The sequence below is a fragment of the Sceloporus occidentalis genome, unplaced genomic scaffold (assembly GCF_023333645.1).
Source record: "Sceloporus occidentalis isolate IW3139 unplaced genomic scaffold, rSceOcc1.0.p SCAF_4, whole genome shotgun sequence".
Classification (NCBI taxonomy): domain Eukaryota; kingdom Metazoa; phylum Chordata; class Lepidosauria; order Squamata; family Phrynosomatidae; genus Sceloporus; species Sceloporus occidentalis.
The window spans coordinates 144287439-144312980 of NW_028316984.1; the positions used below are offsets into that span (position 1 = coordinate 144287439).

Sequence of the window (25542 nt, forward strand, 5' to 3'; positions counted from 1 at the left end):
AGACAGATATGTATAAAAATACAAACAAGAACTTTGTCAGATCCAGCTTGAGTCCCAGTTTGTATTATATTCTTCCTTGTTTATGTTTCCTTTTCAAAATCAGAATCAGCCAAAACCCTATTTGCAGAAAACTTTCCCATCTTCTGTCTTTAGGAGAAAGCAAAAGCCATCCCTGATGACATCGCTAGAGACTTGAGTGGTGTCCATTCTCAGCTACGCAAACATGCATCGCTTGAGTATGAATTGTTCGGGAATGAGCAGCAGGTGAAACTCACTGCAGTTTTGGAAAGCTTTGTGGTACCTTTCAGAAATCTGCCAAGTTGCTTCCCTCTGAACTTCATTGTATGGTTTGATTTTCATTTGTTGTTGTTGTTAGCTGTCCTTAAGTTGACTTTGACTCATGGTGACCCTGTGGATCAGACACCTCCAAGACTCCCCACTCTCCTCTCCTCTGCTCAGATCCTCAAAGCCCATGCCTGTGCCCACCCTGATTGAGTCCATCCATTGGGAATGAGGTCTTTTCTTCCTTCTTCTACCCTCTACCTTTCCTAGCATTGTTGTTTTCTCTAGTGATCCATGCCTTCCCGTTATGTGGCCAAAGTATGACAGTCTCAATTTGATCATCTTGGCTTCCAAGGAGAGTTCTGGTTTGATTTGTTCAAGGGCCCATCTTTGTGATTGTCCATGGTATCCTAAGCACTCTTCTCCAGCACCACTTCTCAAATGCATTGGTTTTCTCCCTGTCTGCTTCCTTTACAGTCCAGCTCTCACATCTGTACATGATGATGGGCAATACAATGGCCTGGACAATTCTGACTTTAGTAGTCAGTTGTATATCTGTACTCTTCAGAATCTTTTCTAATTTCTTCATAGCTGCCCTACCCATTCCTAGACTTCTTCTTATTTCCTGACTGCAGTCAATGTTCTGGGCAATGTTTGATCCTAGGTGTGATTTACAGCTTTTAAACAACTGCTTTTAAACTTGGAGCAGGGAGGTTCCCACAAAATAAGCTCACATAACAAGCAAGGGCAGTATTTTTGAGAGCCAGCTGACAGGGTGACTTGAGGGCACATACAGACATATACCCAGGCAGAGCATCCTCACTCTTACTCCACCTCAGTAATCTGAAGGATGGGATCATTCCTTCCTTCCTCTGCTTGCAGAGATAGTGCCTCCCAGTTCTCCTTCTGGTCTTTGCAACCCAGGGAGCAACATATTTGCAAGAGTAGCAACAACTGGAGCACTAACTTGTGCCACTTGCCTATCTAGCATTTCTTTTTTGCCTCCTACTATTGGCTAGAAAATGGAGAGAACTTTGATTTGTCTGTAATTTTAAGGAAATTGGTCTGATTCACACTTCCCTTATTGTAGTACATTTACCCTTTGGAGTCTACACTTTCACCATTTGGTGATGCAGTTCCTGGCCCAAAAATTATGTACAAAAGTGAATACATTAGGGAAAGCTGTGTTGAAAACTATACATCTTAAAAATGGATACTAAAATGTGTATTTTAAGAAAATTTGCATACAGAATGTATATGTTAGGGATGGTTGTCCATAAATAAATAAATATGCATTTTTAATCACAGAATGATGCATGAGGTGGAGGGAAGAGAGTTGTGACTGAATTGAGAGCCAGTATGATATAGGGGCTTGACTAGGACTCCAAGATACCTGGGTTCAAATCCTCACTCAGCCACAGAAACCTACTGGGTGAGCTTGGGCAAGTTACACCTTCTCTACCTCAGAAAGGCAATGGCACCCCGCCCTTCCCCAGATAAATCTTTCCAAGAAAACTCTGTGATAGGTTTGCTTTAGTGTGACTTTAAGTCAGAATGACTTTGGTGGTCATTTTTAGAAGTCGGAAGCTTCCATTTTTGAAAAGGGGCTGCCGAAGCAGCTTATAGGAGTCAGGCTCCATCCAGGATGGACCCAGGTGGCAATTCGGCAGCAATTTATGTGTGATAGGACCTGGCTGCATCCCGAATTAGCACTGAATTCAGGAAAGGTAAGCCGGGGTTTTAACCCCATGCAGTAGGGTCCTTAAGCAGTCTAAATACAGAAGGATTTGTAAACTCCAACTTGTTGCTGCTACTGTTCTTCACCTAAAAGCAGAGAGAAGGGGTAGGGCAGGGCTTGGGTTGGGAAAATTGTAGACGGAGGGGTGCAGGATACTGGAGGTCCAGTAACAGCCAATAGAAGGATGTCAGGAAGAAGAGAATGGTGATTGTGAGGAAGAAGACATGGCTGCTGATGCAATGTTCCTCCTCTTTCTTGTTGTTGCTTTTTGTTCATGCAGCAGCAAGAAGCCTGGACTCAGTGGTCAATTTCACATATATATTGAGTTCTAATGCCTGCTTATCAAGAGAAGCTGAGATCCAAAGACCATATTTGCTATAAAGTGTTGTAGACTCCTCGCTAAGTTACTCAGTTTTTTAAAGAATGTAATTTTATACATTTGTTGTTGCTGCTGCTATTTTAAGGTTAAATACTCATTTAATATCCTCCCTTTTTACAGCTGCAGGAACTGATTGATGCTGCAGATGGCATTCTCTGCCAATGCTCTGAAAGTCAAGCAGAAGAGATACAAGCAAAGCAACATGCTGTGGTCGAGAACTGGGAGGCCTTGAGGTGTAAAGTTGAGCAATGCAGGGAGCAGCTGGAACAAGCGTGCAGACTGTACCACTTTCAAACACAAGTCAGTTTTTTCTGCTCTTTTTTCTTTTAACAAGTGAAATTGTGTTCTTTTGTTGTTGCTCCATACATTTTAATAACAAAACAATAATTGCTCAAAGGTAACTGCAAGTGGATACACTAATCCACGAGGAGAGATAAAACGCTGTGCAGGTGAAGAGAACAAGATGAGGCCTGTGCTTATTTATATTACCGATGTGTAAAAATTCAGGGCCTTATTTGGGCAATGTGGGAATATGAGATCTTGTCTATGTTTCAGCAGTACACAAATGCTCAGAGATGTAGACTTGAGTTGATTGACTCAGACTCAAGTTGGACTCAGGTTGTTTCAATGACTCTATATATTATAATATTACATTGCCAAACCAAGGCATAATGCTGGGCCTAAATCTTTAAAAACATTGGCTTATATATTTGTTTTTGCCTTGGCTTTCAGGTATGGTACTATGCTTCCTGGGCATCTGAAATGGTTAGAGAGATGGCAATTGAGGAGAAAATTCGAGATGTGTCTGCCAGTTGTCTGAAAATGAATCAGCATCAGCAGCTGTGGGCAGAGTTTGAGGCCCGTGATGGGGTTTATGAACAAGTGTTACAGCTGGGACACAAGCTACAACTGGAACAAAAAATGGCAGCAAAAGAAGTATGTATCCATAATGTAGCTTTCATACTTACACAGAACTCATCAGAGTTGCTACAAGCAACATTCCTATCCTAAATTTACCCCTTTTATGACACAGTAAGAATGTTGGATAGAGAGGAAATTAGCCTAATGTAGTACTCATAGGAGAAAGAATTACTTACTAAGGCCCATCTATATCGTTCTGTTAAAAAAAAAGATTACTCCGTTTACTTCTCAAACCTTGAGGGGTAATGACATCTGTATTAACAGCCAGGGTCATTATATGCTACATATCTCTCATCTGTCTCCATGAATGAATATTGACATGTTTACACTCTGATCATGTCTGTTTTTAACTGCCATGCCAGAAATAGGCCAGGTTAATGCTTAGGACAACATTAGGGAATACCAGTAGTCTCCAGGCAGGAGTAGGAAAGAATCCAGCCTGAAATCCTGAAGAGCAGCAGCCAGCCACAGTTGGTGATACTGGGTTAGATGGACCACATTTGGTATCAGGCAGCTTTTGATGTTTTCTCTTGTCTGTTTATTTTCTTCTGTTAGATCCAAGATGCATTGCAGGCTCTGTTGGAAGCAAAGGGCAAAGCATACCACAAGTGGGCCCAAAAGAAAGAATGGCTGGAGAAGAACCACTTTCTGCTAATATTCTACAGGGACTGTAAAAACCTAGAAAATATCTCAAACTCCCAAGAGGTAGGAAGCAATAGTAATATGGGGGGGTAGAGCTGGAAAGGGCAGCTCTTGTAATGGCTCCCTCTTACTCATCCCTCAGAGAACAATACATATCACATACTGTGGCAAAACCAAAGGTCATAGAACGATATAGACTGTCTCCTTGAGTAGATCTAGCCTCCACCTTCTCAGCAGCATGGCTGATGTTGCACTCCTACATAATCTTGTGGAAGCACAATTTGGATGCAAAGCAGAAAAACCACCCTTGGAGGGCACCTCAGGGAGTTTGCCTACTGCCAAATCACTCTGCTTTTGTTGTTTCCTTATTTCTGAATTTTGTGGGTGTATAGTTGGCAATGCCTTCCATTGGTTAACTATTTATTTTGTTAGTACAGCAGACCTGTGCTGTCTTAGTTAATTCAGAAACAATGATATAGCCCCACAATCAGAGGTGTAGTTATGGGAGCGGGGATGAGGACATTATCCTCTACATAAGAATTCTGTTCCCCACATTTTTAAAAGAATTAAAATCATTTCATTTAAACAGTATAAAATTATGTTAAAAATACAAAAGTTAAAAACATAAATAAACATAGCACACCCCTGAGAGTGATTACATATTAAAAACCAACTTGAACACAAACAACTTTGCCTACCAGCAAAAAGAAGGCAGGGAGGGGCCAACCTAGCCTTTCATAGAACAGACTTTCAGCATGGATTTAAATCCTTGTTTCTGGGGTCGTAGTCCAACACTCAAACCACTGCACCATGCTCATAACATAAATTGAATTACCCATATTCACCTGAGACTCTGTTTTTTTTTTGTTTGTTTGTTTGTTTTTGTTTTGTCAGTTGCACCATGCCCTCAGAGTGGAAAAAAGCATTATTAATATATTTTTTAATGTATGCCTTACTGTGAAAATAGAAATAAAAGAAATATTTATAGACTAGTCCTCTGGATTAGAAATAGATTCACCTATCCCTAAGCATAGCCCAAGGCACTTGCCTATGGAAACCATAAGTAATTTTTACGTATTTGTCTATCTATTTTATGTAGCCTTCATAAGAATGCTAAGATTTGGAAAGGCAACTAAGAAAGAACTATATAAAATCTTTAAGGGTAACGATATATCAATAGATACCTAAGAATCATCCATGCCATAGTATGACAAAAAACGGATAGGAGCAAAATCAACACATTTGAAATAGAGGAGAGTTCTACGGATATCATGGATTGCTATAAAGACAAATGAGTGGGTCCTAGAGCAAATCATAACAGCTTTTACAAGAAGCCAAGATGACTAAATTAAGGTTTTTATACTTTGAACATATCATGAGATGACTGACTCACTGGGAAAGACAAAATAATGCTTGGCAAAATGGAAGTCAGTAGGAAAAAGAGGAAAACCAAAGTTCAGGCGGATAGGCTCGTTCAAGGAAGCCACATGAACTCTCCATTTATGGGTACTTGAGGAATTTATAAGAAAAAAATTAATGGAAAAATCGCACAAAGATCAAACAAGGCATATAGAACACAGACAGTGTAGTCATACGTGGAAACCTTCTAAAAACAAGGAGGAATGTTTTTGGCAAAACAAAATTGTTTTCATGAGCCATCTGAGAGCCAGTAGGGAAGTAACCAATTTAGTGTTCTTGGGTAGAGACCTCCATTCCTAGAGTGCTGCTACATTAAAGGCTGTGTCTCAATTCCTCACTAACCGTACCTCTCTCATGAAACAATATCCACAACAGAGCAGTTTAAAACTCCCATGTAAACATTCATCTAGTGCTTTGGGTGCAAAGTTACAGCTGAGAAGTAGCATGAAGGTTTGAATCCCTGCACCCTAGCCAGTGGATGTTTTCCCCTGCCTCGCCCTGCCAGTTTCTGAGATTTCACCTCATGGCTGAGATCCAGTATTGCATGGGACCTCTGAAGTTCTCCCCAGCTGATGGGTTGCTCATCCCTCAAACCTGCCAGGAATAGTAGATGCATGCTGAAGGCTGAGGGTGGCTGAGGGAAGACAATGGGTACCTGGAAACTATCCAGCCAGTATTACCCAGTAGAAGGGGCTGCCAGGGAAGCAGGAGTGGCCAAAAAAGTATGCTCACCCCTTTTCCTTTGCTGCCACAGTATAGCATCTCCCTGAGCCCTGATGGCTCAGTGGTTAAATGCCTGTACTGCAACCGCTCACTCAAAACCATAAGGTTGCGAATTCAATACCAGCGAAAGGTCTCAAGCTTGACTCAGGCTTGCATCCTTCTGAGGTTGCTAAAATGAGTATCCAGATTGTTGGGGGCAATTGGCTTACAGTTGTAAACCGCTTAGACACTGTTAGTTCAGTATGAAGCGGTATATAGATGAAGCTGTTTGTTTTGTTTGAGGAGACCATTACCACCACAGTGAAGCCAGGCTCTCTCAGCCTTTTTTTTTTTTTTTTTTGCTGTGGACCCACAGCCTCCTCCTGAGGAGACCATCACCACTGTTGCAAAGCATGCTCGGCCTTCTGCTTCACCACAATGGCACAGCCTCCTCCTGAGGGGACCGTTGCTACTACAGTGAAGCCGGGCCAGGTGCACTACCCCTTCTCCTTCACCATGGCAGTGGTGGCCTCCTTTTGAGGAGACCATGGCTATTGAGGTGAAGTTGAAAAGGTAGCACTCACCCCTTCTCACCCTGCAGCAGGAGGAGCACCTGACCAGGTTTCACCCATCTTCTGGGGTGTCACCCAGTGTAGGCTGCACCCTTGTACCATCCTAGTGACACCACTGCATCCAGCTGCTCTTCTGTGGCCAACAGCTAAAAGCAAAAATCAGTGAGGATGGTAAACTGTTTGATTTTTTTCAAGAATCCCAACACATTTCAGCCCTAATGAGAAAAGACTTTCTTCAGGGGGTTCAACAGAAATCACTGGATTTGAGAACATTCTCCAAAGCACAGGGACATTGAATATAAAACTAAAATCATGAGTATCACTTCAACAGCTAATAGCATTTGTCTCCCCCATCCCCATCTCAATATCTAGGAAGTACAATGGAGATTCAAGAGGGAGAAGGCTTTGGAGTAGGGAACACATGCAGTAAAGACATCTGAATTGTGACATCCAAAGGTTAACAGGCCAGGGTCACATCATAATTGCACTATTAACAGCAAACCATTCTTCTTTAAAATTCTAAAAAGGGTTTCAAGAGTGCACAGCACATTAAACATACATAAATGTTAACAGGGGACAGAGAAAAGGCAGAATTACTCAACACCTTCTTTGCCTCAGTCTTCTCAGAAAAGGAAAAGGGTGCTCAACCTGAGGATAATGGAGCAGAGGACAAAATAGGGGAATTTCAGCACAGAATAAGTAAAGAGATAGTAGAGGAACACCTTGTTAATCTAAATGAATTTAAGTCTCCAGGACCAGATGAACTCCATCCAAGGGTATTAAAAGAACTGGCAAATGTAATTATCGGAGCCATTGGCAATCATATTTGAAAACTCCTAAAAAACAGGAGAGATTCCAGCAGACTGGCGGGGGACAAACGTTGTCCCCATCTTCAAAAAGGGGGAAAAAGAGGATCCCAACAATTATCGTCCAGTTAGTCTGACATCAATCCCAGGAAAGATTCTAGAGCAGATAATTAAACAAAGAGTCTGTGAACATCTAGAAGGCAATTCCATAATCACAAAGAGTCAACATGGGTTTCAGAGAAACAAGTCATGCCAGACAAATCTAATCTCTTTCTTTGATAAAATTACCAGCTTGTTAGAGGAAGGGAATGCTGTGGATATAGTATATCTTGATTTCAGTAAGGCCTTTGACAAGGTTTCCCATGACATTCTTGCAAACAAGCTTGTAAAATGTGGACTTGACAAAGATGTTTATCACACTATACTCTTAAAGTGCTACTATTCCACTTTGACTCCTCTAGCTGCCTCCTGTTGCATTCTGGGACTGGCAGTTTTAAGGAGGGGTATCCAGAATTCTCAGGCAGAGAACTTCTCTGCCTGAGAATTCTAAATACCCCTCCTTAAAACTGCCAATCCCAGAATGTCAACAGGAGGCAGCTAGAGGAGTCAAAGTGGAATAGTAGCACTTTAAGAGTATAGTGTGATAAACATCAAAGTAACTGTTAAATGGATCTGTAATTGGTTGACCGGCCGAACCCAAAGGGTGCTCAACAATGGCTCTTTTTCATCCTGGAGAGAAGTGACCAGTGGGGTCCCACAGGGCTCTGTCCTGGGCCCAGTGTTATTCAATATCTTTATCAATGACCTGGATGACAGAATTGGGAGCATACTTATCAAATTTGCAGATGACACCAAATTAGGAGGAATAGCTAATACCCCAGAGGACAGGATCAAGATTCAAAATGACCTGAATAGACTAGAAAGCTTGGCCAAAGCTAACAAAATGAAATTCAACACGGAGAAATGTAAGGTATTGCATTTAGGGCGGAAAAATAAAATGCACAGATATAGGATGGGGGACACCTGGCTGAATGAAACTATGTGTGAAAGGGATCTAGGAGTCCAAGTAGACCACAAGTTGAACATGAGTGAACAGTGTGATGCGGCAGCTAAAAAGGCCAATGCAATTTTAGGCTGCATCAATAAAAGTATAGTGTCTAGATCAAGAGAAGTAATAGTGCCACTGTATTCTGCTTTGGTCAGGCCCCACCTAGAATATTGTGTCCAGTTCTGGGCACCACAATTCAGAAAGGACATTGAGAAACTGGAGCGTGTCCAAAGGAGGGCGACAAAAATGGTGAAGGGTCTGGAAACCATGCCCTATGAGGAACGACTTAGGGAGCTGGGGATGTTTAGCCTGGAGAAGAGAAGGTCAAGAAGTGATATGATAGCCCTGTTTAAATATTTGAAGGGATGTCATATTGGGGAGGGAACAAGCTTGTTTTCTTCTGCTCCAGAGAACAGAACCCGGAACAATGGATGCAAGCTACAGGAAAAGAGATTCCACCTCAACATTAGGAGGAACTTCCTGACAGTAAGGGCTGTTCGACAGTGGAATGCACTCCCTCGGAGGGTGATAGAGTCTCCTTCCTTGGAGGTCTTTAAACAGAGGCTGGATGGCCATCTGTCAGGGATGCTTTGATTTGGATTTCCTGCATGGCAGGGGGTTGGACTGGATGGCCCTAGTGGTCTCTTCCAACTCTATGATTCTATGATTCTATACAAATGTTTACTTGCAAAGTTTTGTCATCCTCACCCAAGCATCAGAAGTACTCCAAGGCTTCTGAGCCAGAGATTCCTTCGGGAAAACCCAATGGATGAACTACCAGACCACACTCATACCTCATCCACTGTTCAGTCATTGTCACAATGAAGCAATGAGATATTCCCACTCAGACTGGTAGCATTGAAAGACATATTTGTGTTAGGACCTTATCTAGGGATGCCATAACTGTCTACCTCTAAACCAGGACAAACGTAAAAAAATGTAGGACAAATGTAGGACAAAATTTGCCCCCCAAATGTAGGACATATTTTGTAAATGGAGGACACGAACAACTAAAAAACAAAATTAATAAATTAAAAAAGCATTAATATAAACAGCGGCAAGCCTTCTCAGAGGCAGAGCCGCACAGGGCCAGGCTCCAGAGGAGGAAGCCGCACGGCCGTGGCCTCCTCCTCTCGAGCCCAGCCCACTGGCTAGGCCCCACGTGGCTCCACCCCGAGCCCTCCTTCCCAGCAAGGCCTAGCATGGCAGCTAGGCCTTGCATTACTGCCGCTGCTGTGCTAAAAGCGCGGCAGCTAAGAGGGAGGAGGTAGTGACCGGGAGCTTCCGGGATTACTTCCATACTCAAAGCGGGACGTTCCAGACAGTTGAAAAACCATGAATATCCTGCCTGGAATGGGGATATGGCAAGCCTACATCTGAGGAAGTAGGTTGAAGTCTATGCACACTCATGCTACCAACTTCTGTCTTTCATTCAAACTAGTTACTGAACCATAGCAGGAAAGGAGGGGGGTCATTAATGGATTATTTCCAGCACACACACACACAAAATTGAATCCATAATGAGCCCACAACACCAAGAAGACCACAACATGATACATTAGGTAGGGACAAAGACAGGAGTAATCCACTATACCGTGTCATGTGATAAGCACCATTTTTCTCTTCATTCATCACAGCTTCTGATGAAATCTCCAGGTTTCTTCAACAGGAAGACTGATATGTTAAGTTGAGTCAGTTCTGGTAGAAAGTGAGGCCTTTTAAAACATTCTGACTGTGCAGTATGGAATTCATCTCTCTCTCTCTCTCTCTCTCTCTCTCTCTCTCTCCCCCCCCCCCCCCTCTCTCTCTGTGTTGATGTTAGTGGCTGTGTTGCTGATGGTATAATAAGGGCAGTCATGTGTGAATAGCTTTCTTTTACTGTAGTGGATCCAGGGAGAGCTTGGTTATTCATCATTTTGCTTATGGGTCATGTTATGTTTACTTTTATACAAAGATTGTTCCAGCAGTGGTAAATGGTGAAAAGCATCCCACAGTGCTCTGAACTCTTTCCCATTCGTTCCCTGTGCCAGTGTGACAAGATTGACTTCATGCCAGCAGCTTAGGTTACATCCAAGTTACTTAAGCTGTTGAAAGATTTCAGCAAGGTTTAGTCTAGGTTTGCTTAGTTCTAAAGTAAATAAGAGCACATATGGAGGAAATTAGGCAAACATACATCTATCTTTTTTATTACTGAGTTCTGGTGTGCCATTACTTGGAACAGTTGTAGGAAATTCTTCTAAGACCTGTTAAAGAGTGATCTTGCTATTCTGAGTGCAGATAGGCAGTGACTGAGAGAGGGAGAGGAGAAGTGAGTACAGCTATTTTGTTTTCAACAACAGGAGAGCACATGATGATCTGTTGCTTTCAAGTCAATAGACGCTCCGGCAAATTAGATGTTTAATCCTTTTATCTAAAGATATTGTAATGAGGTCAGTGTTCTGCTCATCTTTGGACAACAGTTCTGGCTTGTTTCCTGTTCCTGCCTCATCATCGTTCCTATTTGGAGGTTCATGCTTGGTAATTTTTCTGTTCACTCCTATCATTTTGCTGACTGGATAAGCAGTAGTGCCGATGGCATGCGAGGAACATTACCTCTTATTCTGCATCTGTTATGGATTTGATTTTGTGTAACTTTGGGGGTGGAAATATTTCTTTACGCTTCACTTCTCCACACTAGAAGAAGAATGGAAATTTATAATGCCAAAAGAAAGAGGATGAAAAACTTCCTTTAAAAACCAAAGTACTGGAGTGCTGAGAGCTGCTGCTTATGTGAACATAGGATTAAAACTGCAAGATGTCATGCTCAGACCTTCACGGCAAGACTGCAGACATACCCATCTATATTTCCACTGTGGAGGTTATGTTGTCTTCCTCTAGAGTGGCCACAGCACCAATCTCCAAATCAGCTGTCCAGGAGAGCTCTTTCCAAAGGATGCCACCAGCAGAAATTCTATCAGACTCAGACTGGTATTTTCCAGCTCATTTACCACCCACAGAGACCTTGCCAAGAAATGACATCTTGCCACCTCACTGTCTGTCTCCTGAGGTTTACAGCTCAAGGCTAGATATAATCCTTGCACATTCAAATAAGGGGAAGGATTTAGGGAAAGATCAGAGTTGTGTTAATCCTTCTGGGATCAAGGCAGCATGTCCCACACTTCAAAGAGATCTTCAGTACAATGGTTACAGCAGTGCTGGTGTTCATTCATCGCTCATCTCTTGCAAGCAGCATTCAGGAAGTGGCTGGAGTGCTTGCCATTCTTCAACTGTTCATGCTGACCCTGTACAATTTGCTGCACCTTTTCCATCTGCTACTGCTTCAAGAGGTCTGCCATGCTGGATATCGCGTCTTGATGTTTCTCTGTGTGCCATTCCAGAATCAGATTCATCATCTCAGAGCAAAAACCCATATGCAGCTCTGCCACTGTGCAGTTCAGAGCCAAGGCAACACAGCTACAATCATTGCAGTGCTCAGCCTTCAGATCTTCATGCTTCAGTTAAGCTCTATATTTCAACTTGCAGTATAGCAATAAAACCTTTTAGAGCTGCCTCTCAAACAAGCAACCACAGTTATTCCAGCCTTCTGTTACCCCAACTCAACAAGATTTCAACTGGATCTTCTAGTCGTGGAGAAGGACCCCAGATGGCCCATCAAGCCATCCCCTCAAGAAGCTCTGCAGATCTCCAGATTACACGATTTCACATCACCTCCGCTGATAAGTGTCCTGGTCCTCACCAGCAAACAGTCTCCAGAGAGATATTGTTGTCTCCAACCACCATGACTAAAGGAGATAGCCCTTTTGGCAAAAGAACAGTAAGAAGTACACATTTAGATCCAGATATGATTGTCTTCCAGAACCATCATTCGACTGGGAAAGAATATGGGAAGACCTCAGGCACTGGGATTATTCCAGCTCACCACAAGATTTCCAAAATAACCCTGATACTTGCCACTCCTTGGACATCTTTGCCTATTAAAGTGATTAAAGAATTCAAAAAAAATTCAGCTCCTTCTATCTTTATCAAAACACAAGGTTCAAACTTGGAAGGTCCACATTTACAAACAGACTGTATTGGCTCTGGATTCTCACTGTCTATAAACCCTGTTTGCTGTCCAGAATTCCATCCTTCAAGACACAGTGCTAGTTCAGAGCCCAAACCTTTCCAAGAGCCTGGCACTGTAGGGGATACTGATCAAGCGATGCTCATAACAAATGTGCCGGCTCGCACAACAAATGCTGCATCGCATAAAACTGGTGAGAGCAGGTGGTGTCCATCTATCTCTGTAAAAATTGCTTCATTTGGAGCTGGGAGGAAAGTGGTGAAGATTTCAATTCCATTTTAGCAACATACAAACTGTTATTTCTCAAATGATATTAATTTTCATATCATGTAGCATCTGTTCATCTTTTGTTCTTATGTTAATGTTTTTGCAGATTTTTTGGTGGTGGTAAAGACCTCCTAAGTACTTCTGTTATGTTTTCCTGATGTGGAATTGTCTGTTTCTTTGCCAGGAAATGTGGAGTTGTGGTGGAAGGCCCAGTTTTGTTTCCGATCTTAGGTGCAATTGTTGCATAAATTATACTTCTTCCAGCTTTCCTATGGAAGAAAACTAATTTTGCCTGTAAAAATGATCCAAAAGGTCATCCAAAAGTTCTTGTTTATATTTAATACTGTTCATCCACAAATGGAGTGAATAACCCCCTCTCCTTGGCCCAATTTTCTCTAATGAGTTGGGAGTAAAGCTTGGAATTGCTTATTTAATTATAATCATAATTATAACTAATAACGCTAATGAATTAATCTATTTTCCCAACAACTAGGCTAAAACTACAGTAAAGTGTAACTCACTTGGAAACAACTTCACTCCTTTAGCAGTCACTGTAACTTTAGTTAGTTTATATAATTATCCAGACAGGGGTGAATGGTTCAACTAGCTGTGTCTTGCACTGCAGCCTTGTGCTCTGTTGTGGGTGTTAAATTAACAACTAGGTAGATGGGAGTGCAGTGTATTTCACACTATAGTCAAGACTTGCAGCTTTCAGATTATTTTAAAGTTACTTTTAAAAAGAGCTATTCTTGTTCCTTTTGAGAAATGAGATAAGATACTTTTTAAGAATAATATGTGTAACAGCATCAAACTACTGTGAGGGGGTTTTGCATGACAATTGTAGAAAACTACTTTTAAAAGTAACTTCTCTGGACTCTGGTTTGGAAAGTAAACCAGGCAGATTAGAGAACATGGGGAGGGGGCTTGAGGAAAGGAAAGACCTATTTCACAAGCAAAAGTCAGTCCCCATAATATTGCATGCTGTCCTGTGGAAAATATACCGTACGTTGTTTTTATGTGAAAGATAGACTGAGAAATTGGGAGAATACTGTACATATTGCTAAACTTTCCAGAGTTTTAACAAAACTATCCCAAAAGATGATTGATGTTAGACAGGGTCATTGTTAAATTTCTCCCTGTTTGTCTGGTGCTAGTGCTGGCAGTCCATTTTACCATCTATTTTAAAAGGGGAAAAATCTGCGTGCTCTGAAAATTAATGTCCTCAGACAATTTTATTTTTCTATCTATAAATAGCCTATTGACTAAGTGGATATGGAGAAACCTGAAAACAGTGGCAAGAGTATTATATCATTTCTGGCAGAGGGTAATTTAAGCCTTCCCAGCCTTGATTCTGGCCTAGCTGACGGGATAGTTTGAAAAAAGCAAAACACTGTTTCCTTACATATGATGCACACAAGTGTAGTTTTTCCATAATGACTCCTTTCAGTATGTTGGTGGAATGTGCAACTTAAAACCCTTTATAGAGGGGCTGCTATGAATGTTTAGAAAATAAAGTAATTACAGACTCACACAGAGAAGCTGAGCATTCAACTGGGATGTTTAAAAAAAACTTGAAAAATCCCAGATCAAAAGTTTTTCATTCATCCACAGTCCACTGTGTACAGTCATACTTTGTTTGCTTGTTTTGGAGAGAAGAAAACTTTTATGAAGAGTCACTTGATTTCTCTTTATTGTTACTTGTTCATAATAGGCAAAATATAAACCTAGGGCATGATCTAAGTTCTGCATTCCACTTTGATTTGCATAGGACTGAATGCAAAATGTGTCTTAACATTGCTGCAGTCCCATCCTTTTTTGTAATATTTCATTTTCATGGAAATGTTTCCAAATAAATGCCTCAGTGTTGATAGAAAAAATGTCTCTGTGTTTTAAAACCTCAAATTCCTTCCTTAGTGTGTTTGGAATGTACCAGTAAAAGCCTTTTACAACAGCTCTACATACAGCTATACAATGTGAATGAAAGTAGAGAAAATATTTAGTTACTTATATTTAAGTCCCACTGAAATCAGTAATTACCAGCTTTTCACACTAATTTCAATGATACCAAAATGTAACTAAATTAGACCACAACATTCTATGCACTTAGCTGGGGAAAAGCCTCATTGGGTTCAACAGGGTCTACTCTATGCCCCTTATATGAAGATTGGAAAGTTTGTTCCTTATGGGACAAGCAAGTGTCCCTTTTTATAAGGACATGTCCCATTTGAGGGTTGAAAAGCTTTTATATAGAATGAACAAGATGCTTTTAAAAATCCCTAGGTATTATGAGTAGACATACATAGGATTGCACTGTTAATCTAAACAGCTTAATAGAATGTTGTCATCACTTGGTTCTTCTGGATACAATCTTAAATTCTCATTTAGATCTTTGATTCCAGTTTAATTTATGTTGGAAATGTGTTCGCACATACCAGAGACTAACCCCCATTGAATTAGTAGAACTTACAACTTTTTAGACAAACATAGGGTTTCACTGAAAAATATGTATATTTCCTATATGATAGACAAATCGTATAAATCATATTGTCACCTGTTAACTTGTTTGTGTACGCTACTATTATGTAAATACTGAGATATTTTGAAGCATGATGAAGAACGTCCATTTGTTTTAATACTTCGCATTGATCTATGATACAAATATAGATAATAGGATTCTGCTTGATTCTTCACCATCCATTGCTTAGAGTGCACTGGACAGTCTCTAGGTGACTTTGGAGGAGTCATTGTCTCTTAGCCTGACCTACTTTACCTGCTTGTGGGGATGCAGTCAGGCAGAGAAGCACCATGTATGTCATCTTGAGCTTGTTGGACCAAAGGCAGAATATAAGTGTAACTATTTAGTGAGTGTGGTGTAGTGATTTGAGTGCAGGACTATGCTTGGGGACCAGTGTTCTATTCCCTGCTTAGCCATGAAAACCCCGCTGGGGGAACTTGGGCAAGTCACACTCTCTCACCTCAGGGGAAAGCAATGGCAAACCTCCTCTGAAGAAATCTTGCCAAGAAAACTCCTTGATAGGTTTGCCTTAGGATCACCATAAGTTGGAAACAGCTTGAAGGCTCACAACAACAAATGTATACCCAAGTTACTAATTACAGAGAAAGGGGCACATAAAAGAGGTGGCAAATGTTGCTTTCCCTTCCCCTCTGTACATAGAGGGTTTTTCTTTTTTTGGGGGGGGGGGGAATAGCCTTTTGGGTGTCTCTTTCCTATGGTTCCTGTGCAAGGAACAACAATAGCAAGGAAGTATTCTATGCACATCAGTAAACCTCTGCTGAATCTTGCAAAACCTGTCTATTCTAACTATCAAATACAGTGGTACCCCGGGATACGAACGCACCGCGTTACGAAATTTCCGGGGTACGAAAATCTTAGATTTAAAAAAACTGTTCCAGGTTGCGAAGATTTTTTCGGCTTACGAACATTTTTTCGGCGCGTTTCGGCGCGAAATTCAAAAGCCGCCGCTAGCCGCTAGCGGCTTTCCAGCGGCTTTTCGGGGCTTTTCGGGTTGCGAAATGTATCGGGTTACGAACGGCGCCGCGGAACGAATTAAATTCGTAACCCGAGGGAGCACTGTATGTTATAATTATTGTAATAACTGAATGCTAACATTATCATACTCATATTTATTATTCAAATGTAAAATAAGCATGTTTGGCTTTCACAAACTATCAGTAGCATTCATGCTACTATGAAAATTGGCACATTTTAAAACTAGGCATAATGATCCATGTTTTATCAAATCAGACATGTAAACAAAGTATCTGCTGAACATTTTGTATATAAAAGGGGTTTCTTAAATACCTGCTATACAACTAATGTGAAATATTTTGGCCTGCATCCAGTGTTATACGAACAAATGTCTATTTTGTTACAATGGGACTTTACCTCCCCACAGAGGAGTCCCATGTACCATTCAGATCTGCTTCCCAACCATCCCAGAGCAAATTCTGTGTCTGTTTGACAGATGTTATTGGATACAATCTTTTATAACTATGAAATAAGAACCAAATAAGAAATAATAACCAAACTTAGCTGGACAAACTAACTGTATGAGATGTCTTAGTTTAAGCAGTAAAAAGTATGTACCAGATTCATATCTCTAATTAAAATGTGTATTTTGGAACCTCTTACTAGCTGTCCACTGAAGTTATGCCATTGGCAAAGAAATCATTGCTCAGATTGATGTAGTTTCCATTCTAATTTTGAGTGTGATTTTCTACTACTAAAAACTAAATACAGTGCACCCACGCCATACGCGGGCGCGCCATACGCGACCTTGAGCATACGCGCTCAAGCCGCGGGGTGGAAGGGGCGGTGCGTCCCATTCAATTGAATGGGCGTGCGCGCCCATTGCGCCCCGTGCGCGCCTGTGCCGCCGCGCCGCTGCGCACGAGCCCCATTGTTTCCAATGGGGCTCGAGCATAGGCGGAATTCGCCTTACGCGGAGGGATCCGGAACGGATCCCCCGCGTAAGGCGAGGACGGACTGTATTACAAATTCTACTGAAGGAATAAAATGTACCTTTCCATTTATCACACATACACACACACTTTCCTAACAACTAAAAGTTTTATTTTGTCTGGAAAATTTTACTTGTACCAGGTTGAAGGGCCTTTTCTCATACAAACATTTGCATTGTTGCATCACATTACACTGATCTTTTTACGTCCATTCAAAAAGAATGGCATAGGTGGTCCAGTCTTTTTCCTGGTCAAGGGGGAAAAGGTGGCCCAATAACCCCATGACACAGTCCTGATCAATTCCAATTTTTCATAGATGTATTTGAAAAGCAGTGACTTTGGGAACACAGTGGATGAGGTGGAACAACAAATCAAGAGACATGAGGCTTTTGAGAAGATTCTGGCCTCTCAAGATGAAAAGGTAAAACTTTACACAGTTTTATATCGAGTATTAAAAAGGGCATTAATGTTATGGGTGAATACCCAGGCTTATTCATTAAGAACTGGTATATGTTAGCCAACTGAAATCACTAGAAGGAATGCTATGGTAAGCAAATGAAATAAATCAGAAGAACAGATATTGCACTATCTTTAAGGCTGATTCAGAAAACAATTTTAAGATGTCTTTTTTCCAGTAAATTTCAAAATTCTTCCCAGAAACGCTGGTTCTTTTTTCACAAGAAAATTTATTCTGCCACATGTCTACATTGGATTGAGGGGGATAGGTTCCACATAAAATTTGTGTGCATTTTTGTGCACAGGTGACTTGAAGCCATGCATGCACACTTACGCACATGCACACACAGAATTCTAAGATGCTCTAATATATCTTACCTTGTCTTTACTGGCATGGCCAGGATGAATAAAAGGAATGGGAATTTCAAAGCCAAAGTTTTTGATTCCCTCAAATATTAAGCTTTAATTATCTGTTTTGTATTTTTCTCCAATAGAAAAGGTTGTATTTCTCATGCAGACTCTTAACTGAGTATGCATATCAAGAGACATATATAATTCCACAAGTGTGATTTGTTGGCTTCTCAGGAATTATTTCTTCAGGAGCAAGCAGAAAAGCTGCAACAGGACAGTGAACTGGAAGGAAAACAGATCCAGCATAAGCTGAATATCACGTTAGAGAAAAGAAGACGCATCAAAGAGCTTTCTCAAAGCAGGCAAGAAAAACTCAAGACAGCTCTCCTACTGGCTCTCTTCTACCAGAATCTAGCAGAGGTGAGAGATTGGAAATGTTATAAAACAATGCTGATAGGATGCACAAAAAACTCTCAGAGAGGGAAAGTTTGTACAGTAATATATTATATGCCAGAATTCTGGTGTGTAAAAAGTAACAATCTAAAAATCCAAAAAGTAATGTTCCCAATTTCTGTTTCTACCAAAGTGATGCAGACTTGGTAGAATGAAATTGTTATTTTTGGAGGTAGCTACAGAGCTTTCTCAAAGCAGGTTATCCAATAATCATAGGTTATTGCTGCCAGCTTTTCTGATGACTAGTCTATTGACTAGCACAATGCCTATGTACGTAAAATGTACTGCATATAAGCAGCCACACTATATGAAACATGAACTCAAAAACCATTACTGATATTATGTGGTATAGTTCCATGTTTTTCTTTTGAGACGCCAGACACTCTGAGGCCTAAGTCCAACAGCTAACCTCAACTAGAGTAAACCCCTGAATACAAGCACCTTCATAAGTCAATATTATATATTATATAAGTTCCATTGATTAAATAGGGTTCCTCTAGTTAAGACTAGTAATTCAACTGAGGCCCATTACCACAAATATTTTATCCATTGGAATGCAAAGGACATGGTATATTTTAGAAGTTCTTGGAAGAACTATGTGGGAACTCATTTTTGTGGATTCATCCCATGATGTTTCGATAATATTTAGAGCAGAGACTTTAGGCTTCCTTTGTTTTTTTCTTAGACTCTGGGTTCCATCTTCCAGAGTCCTTTTTTGGATTAAAGATTTCCGAGACCAGAAATTGGTTTTGAGTGCCAGAAAGGAATAGAGCTAACTGTCCTTCCCCACAAATCACTACTGTACATTTTCTTCATTCAGGAGTAGAATTTTAGGTACAGTGGCTTATTTTGTTGCTGTTCCTAAACTGTTAAGCATCAGAAATCCTGAATGATCACATGGGAATCTACCAGTAATTCCAGATCTATTTTCTGGCCATCCCAGATTTAAAACCCTCCAGCTATGTGTGCAGGATTAGTTGCCTAGGTGCTAATGACAAAATGGGAACCCAACTGGAATATTTTTATTTAAAAAACCTAGAAGGCAGAGGTGCTTTCACAACAATCTCCATTTTATTTTATTTTATTTTATTTTTGAGGGAATGTCATATTTTTTGAGGGAATGAAATAAGGATAGGTTGCTACACAGGGTATTATTCCAGTAATCCAAGAAATCCAACAAGAAATGAAGCGAGTACTTGCCTTTCTGAAACTTAACATTTGTCATTAACCTAAGGACCAATTCTCAGATTTTTGTGGAAGTTAATTTTCTTCAAAGTGTTCTTCCTACATTATTTTCTGGTAAGGGTATGAAAAAAAGCCCTTCCAAATTCTGCATACATTTTTGTCCTTTCCCTGTTCACATTCATTTGCAAGACTTTTTTTTCTCCTTAAATGAAAACTCATACATATTCTCCATATACATTTTCCACCTGCCTTTTCACTGATTCGTCAAATTTAAATGTAAGGAAATCTGTGATTTATGCATATTTCCTAATGGATGTATTTTGTACACATTTTTCCATTGACATTTTTCCAGTTCTAAGCATTTTTTTTAAAATAATGGTATTTTGGTTCCACATTTCCTACAAACCTCACAATAATACAATTTTCATCCACTTTGTGAACTGTTGAGTTTAACTGTCATATTCCAACCCTGTTTTCATTCAGAGAAGGTTTGAAATATGTATGTCATCAGATAATCATCATCATCATCATCATCATCATCATCATCAATGTGAATCTTTGGTTTCTTTCAGCATGATATTTACCAGTAGCCACAATATGCAGATAGACTTCCATTGTTTCTATTTGCAAGGCTTCTAGTCATGTTCTGATTCACAATAAAGGGTGTATTTGGAGAAGGTATATGTTACACAGAAGTTTTTTTTTCATATACTGAATATGTTGATTGTTTTATGATGACAGGCAGAGAGCTGGATTGATGAGCGTATACAAAAGCTGGAGGACTCTTCTTTTCAAAATCCCCGCAATCTGAGTGACAAAATGAAGCTTCTTCAGAAGCATCAGGTGTTTGAGACAGAGATTCTGGCTCATGAGGATCTAATAGCTACTGTTAACAAGGTAGGTGTTGAATGTATATGCTCTGGTCTTTAGTTCCTGGAAGCACCTTCTGCAGGTATTAAGAAAAAAGGGGAAAGATACCTTTATTCTCAGATGTGTAGATACTTCAGGTCACTTTCTAACGGAACAACTATTAGTTTCTATGTACTGGGTATATTGGTTGTATGCTGTATAACTGAACGTTGGTGGTTGCTATTGGTGAAGTTATTATTTGTGCACTGTTTCCATGGCCTTCCTCATAACTGCTGCTTCTTATCAACAATAAGGTGGGCCTACGAAAAACAACTTTTTACAAACAGGCAGAAAATCAGCTGAAGCAAAATACGGTGAACCCCTAGTATCCACTGCAGTTTGATTCCAGGACCTCTGTGGATACTAAATTCCATGGATATTCAAGTCCTATCAAATACTATGGATAGTAAAATGGTGTCCCTTATATAAAATAGCAAAATTAAGGGTTGCTTTTTGGAATTTATATATATTTTTGAATAAGCTCCATCCTACACTGAAATGCTGAGTAGATGGGAAAAAAACCTCACTTTGGTCACCTCAGGTCAAAGGAGAGGGGGGAAACAGAATTGTAGAGTCTGGATATTGAATACCATTTCTTCCAATCTGCCTGCCTAGTGCAGGAAATTCCAACTTGGACTGCATCTGCACTGCAGAAATAATCCAGTTTGAACCATTTTAACTACCATGGCTCAATGCTATGGAATTCTGGGATTTGTAGTTTGTTGTGGCACCATAGTTCTCTAACAGAGAAAGCTAAATGTCTCACGCAACTATAGTTCCCAGAGTCATAGCAGTTAAAGTTGTTGATGCAAATGTGAGCGTGCAGAGTAAACTTGGAAGCCTTGTATGAAGATAAACAACTGTTAGCTGCTGGAGCATGCCAGGAAAACAGCTGCCAGATAAAAGGCACACCAACGCCTGGCTTATCTCCAAAGAGGCACTTTGTTTATTTGTTGCAAAGACACACGCGAGAGCAATTACCAACACCATCCACCATCTACAAACCCCTCAAACTGTACAAACGGACATCTGGGCTTATATACACATTTGCCAGGCGGCCACTTGTCCAGCCTCTTTCTATACAAGTTCCTGTGCATCTTGGAATATCTTCCCCCTTGCAAAGATGACACAGTATATTTACATCTTGCTACGTGCTTCTGGCACACACTGTGACCTTGGACATCACCTGCTGATTTGAGTCCCAGCTGCAGCCAATTCCAGGCTTCTGCAAAGTGAATACAGTAACCATTTCCATTATGTTACATCTGAACATTTTCATACACTCTATACTTTATACTAGATTATTTCTGCAGTGCTGACACAGCCTTGGTTCCTGTGAGCAGCCAACTACAGCTACACAGGAATTGGTGGGAAGAATCAAGGGGTCCAAAGCAAACTAAGGGGGAGAGAGTGTAATGTCTGTAAGTATGTAGCCTACCCATTTCCCATTGACTAGTTTCCAGATAGCAGGCAACATTACAAAGCTAGAACTTTTCAATTTCTATCTCTCATTTTAAACGGCTACATCATTAGTAGTATTAAAAAACATAGGCATGTTGAACTGTTCGTCATAACAAGATATAAAGAACTCCTCACTGAGACTAAGTAAAAAAAATGTTTTCTAGTATTTTAGTGTCTATATAATTATATGCTAGAAATTTCTTCTTCTCAAATGGCCTTAAAGTGCTATATATGATTCCTTTAAATCTTTTTGTTATTAGTAATATCAGTATTAAAATTTTGTTTATTTATATCTCACTTTTTTTAACCAGAACTGGGACTGAAGCTAGCTTTCAATAATTAAAGCATGTACAGATTTTTTTTAAACAACAACAACAACAACAACAACAACAACATACCAAAAGTATGGTTAATGCAATTCAACTCTCTATAGAATTAAACCATTTAAAATATACCCATTAAAAAGGCAAAAATAAAAACAGCACAACATAATTGTTTCCATATAAACAGTCATTCCCAAAAGCCTTTTGGAAGGACAGCAAGGAGAGACCCATCCTAGCCTCCCTGGCAAGGGAGCTGCAGAGACTGGGAGCATCCCCTGAGAAGATGTGCCTGTGAGGGTGAAGGACTGACTGAAGGCTCTTGTCCAAAGATCTTGCATGGAGATGGAAGTCCTTCAGTTGAACCACAGTCCTCCCATGGAGTCCCTGTCTGGATTTTCCTTGTCAGGACTGAAGCATTGCAATTGATATTAAATGCTTTCACACATTTAATGGATTGTCCAATTTAGCTTTCTATGTTTTGGAGTTGTACTTTGTTAGAAGCAGCATTGAAATATTACCATATATACTCGACTATAAGTTGACCTCATGTATAAGTTGAGGGCAGGTTTTGGGGGCAAAATTATGGATTTTGCCATGGCCCATGGATAAGTCAAGTGTAAAACTTGGAGGCTCCTTCATTGTGTGTATGTGTGCCCACAGCAAGAGGAGCTCTAATTGAATTGAGCCTTTTTGCTTCAGCGTTTCAGCTTTCATGCCCCAGACAGTGAGGTGTGCGGAGGGAAAGGGACTCTTAACCAAACAGCATTATCAATCAATTACCTAGGACTCTTTCTGCTTGGCTGAAAAAAGAAAGCAACTGCTTTTCTGACTTCATGGAGAAATCTGAAAGAGCTGCTATCACATTACCATACTGACCTGTAAATAAGTTGACTTGGGATTTTGGAGTCAATTTGGGGCATGAATTTCTCGATTTATAGATGAGCATATATGACAGTACATTTTCCCTTACTAATAATTTCGTTTGTATTATATGAAGATGGGAGATATCCTACTAGGCCAGAATCATCCAAAATCAGGAGATATTCGGCATAAAACTCGCTCACTTCAAGAACATTGGGAGATGCTGAAAGGTGCTATTGCTGCACGTGGAAAGATGCTTGAAGAAAGTAGAGATTTCTTGGAATTTCTACAAAAAGTGGACCATGCAGAGGCCTGGATTAGAGACAAGGTCAGTAGACTCTGTTGGGAAGTTGCAACTCACAAGGGATAGCATGAGTCATTTTGCTGCCTGAAGCAAAGGACAAGATGGCATTCCTTCCCATTCCATGTATAAAAGCTGACAAGCCTGACAGCTAAATCTTACTTCAACAGTAGTGACAGAACAGCATGTTCCACCACAACTGAAAGCAGTGGACTGGCCACATCACATGGCAGGGCACATCACACAGCTATGTTATCTAATATCTTACCACTTGTTTCAGTCTAAGAATATCTATTGCATGCAGGAGCTGGCTCACACTCTACCTAGTAGTAGGGCAGGCCCTGAAATCCACAGGCCAAGACAGTTGTTAGAAAACATCTTTTTAGCCATGGACACTTGAAAATGCTAAAGCTGCATGATATTAATTTCTTTTCCAAAATGTTTATGGTAATGTTTCCTGCAGGAAATGGAAAGTATTCTTAAAAGCTGCAAAATATACACATTGAAACATTTAGAATACTTTCCATTTCCTGCAAGAAACACTACCATAAACATTTTGCACAGCATTTTCTAGGCGAAGACAGATTCAGATTACCAAAATGAGAGTGCTGTGCATAGAAACATTGTACTTGTCCATGTGTATTTAAAACTGCATACCGAGGCTTTTAAGATGGCATTTAAATGACTTTTCAAAATTAAATAGCAAGTGCAGAGGCAGGATCTGATTCAGAGGACAGGGCAGAGGACAGGGGCCTTTAACACTTTGTCCTCTGCTGCAGTCCTCATCTGGATTCAATACCTTCCACTCCACACCACACCCCATTCTCTATTATATGCATTGGGAGAAATAGATGTGGTGACCGAAAGGGGGACTAAAAGTTCAGCAGCAGAGGAGCAAAAATTTAAACACACTGCTAATTCCCAGTCCCCCTGGTCCCTATTGTTTTTCTGCTATTTGCTTTGTTAGCTATTCACATAATTGCTAACAGTGCAAAAGTCACCTTACAGCATGTTATTGGTGCTTTTAAACCAATGAATGCAGGCTTTATGGTGAACATGTTGAACAGCTGTTTTTCAAATTTCTTTAGTGAATTACAGTGCGCCCTTGCCTTATACGGGGATCCGTTCCGGACCCCTAGGCATAAGGCAAATAATGTGTATGCTCAAGCCCCATTGAAAATAATGGGGCTTGTGCATGACATGCACATGCCATTCAACTTCTGTCGTGGCCTTTGGCCTTTGGTCCTAGCAACACCTAATTCTAAATATCTTAATAGCCAATGATAAATTAATACTATTGGAAGAGCCATTGTGTTTGGTATGGGAAGAAATGCTATGACAGTGATAGAGCCTTTCATTTGGCCTCTCACTTTTCGTTATCATAGGCCTTGTCTTCACTGGCCAGTATAGTCCAGGGCACTCTAAAGAAATTATTATTATTATTATTATTATTATTATTATTATTATTATTTGTATTCTACTTTTTCACAAAGGAATCAAAGCGGATGCCAACAGTATAAATAAAACATCAAAGAATTAAAAATTACAATTTAAAACCCCAAAAACCCCAACCCTCCCCCCAATCATAAAAACAATGATCAACCCATAAAAAGAGATTAAACATCAAAAGATTTAAAACTGTACAATAGGAATACACTAAAATTTCGGATATATTAACGTAAGAAATTGGTCTGCCTCTAGGGCAGTGATGGGGGTGATAGTATAAATCAATTTTGATATCAGTATCAATAGAGGGGGAGGCAAGTCAAATGGATCTAATGGATCTAACCTAGTCTGGAAAGACCTGCCGGAAGAGATCCGTCTTAATAGCCTTTTTAAAGGCTTCCAAGGTGGTAATATGGCGGATCTCATCCAGCATGTTGTTCCAGAGCCTTGGAGCGACTGATGAGAAGGTCCTCTG

General features: G+C 40.3%; 1 protein-coding gene across 1 annotated transcript in view; it reads left to right on the top strand.

Annotated features, from left to right (window-relative positions):
- The window catches only part of SPTBN5 (spectrin beta, non-erythrocytic 5), a 155573-nt gene that overhangs the window by 67005 nt on the left and 63026 nt on the right, over window positions 1-25542 (top strand). Inside the window, exons 32-39 of the mRNA XM_089523147.1 lie at window positions 154-264; window positions 2520-2699; window positions 3132-3335; window positions 3876-4025; window positions 17638-17742; window positions 18363-18548; window positions 20508-20663; window positions 23457-23648. Coding sequence (XP_089379273.1) covers window positions 154-264; window positions 2520-2699; window positions 3132-3335; window positions 3876-4025; window positions 17638-17742; window positions 18363-18548; window positions 20508-20663; window positions 23457-23648 — 1284 coding nt within the window. The remainder of the gene's footprint in view (window positions 1-153; window positions 265-2519; window positions 2700-3131; window positions 3336-3875; window positions 4026-17637; window positions 17743-18362; window positions 18549-20507; window positions 20664-23456; window positions 23649-25542) is intronic.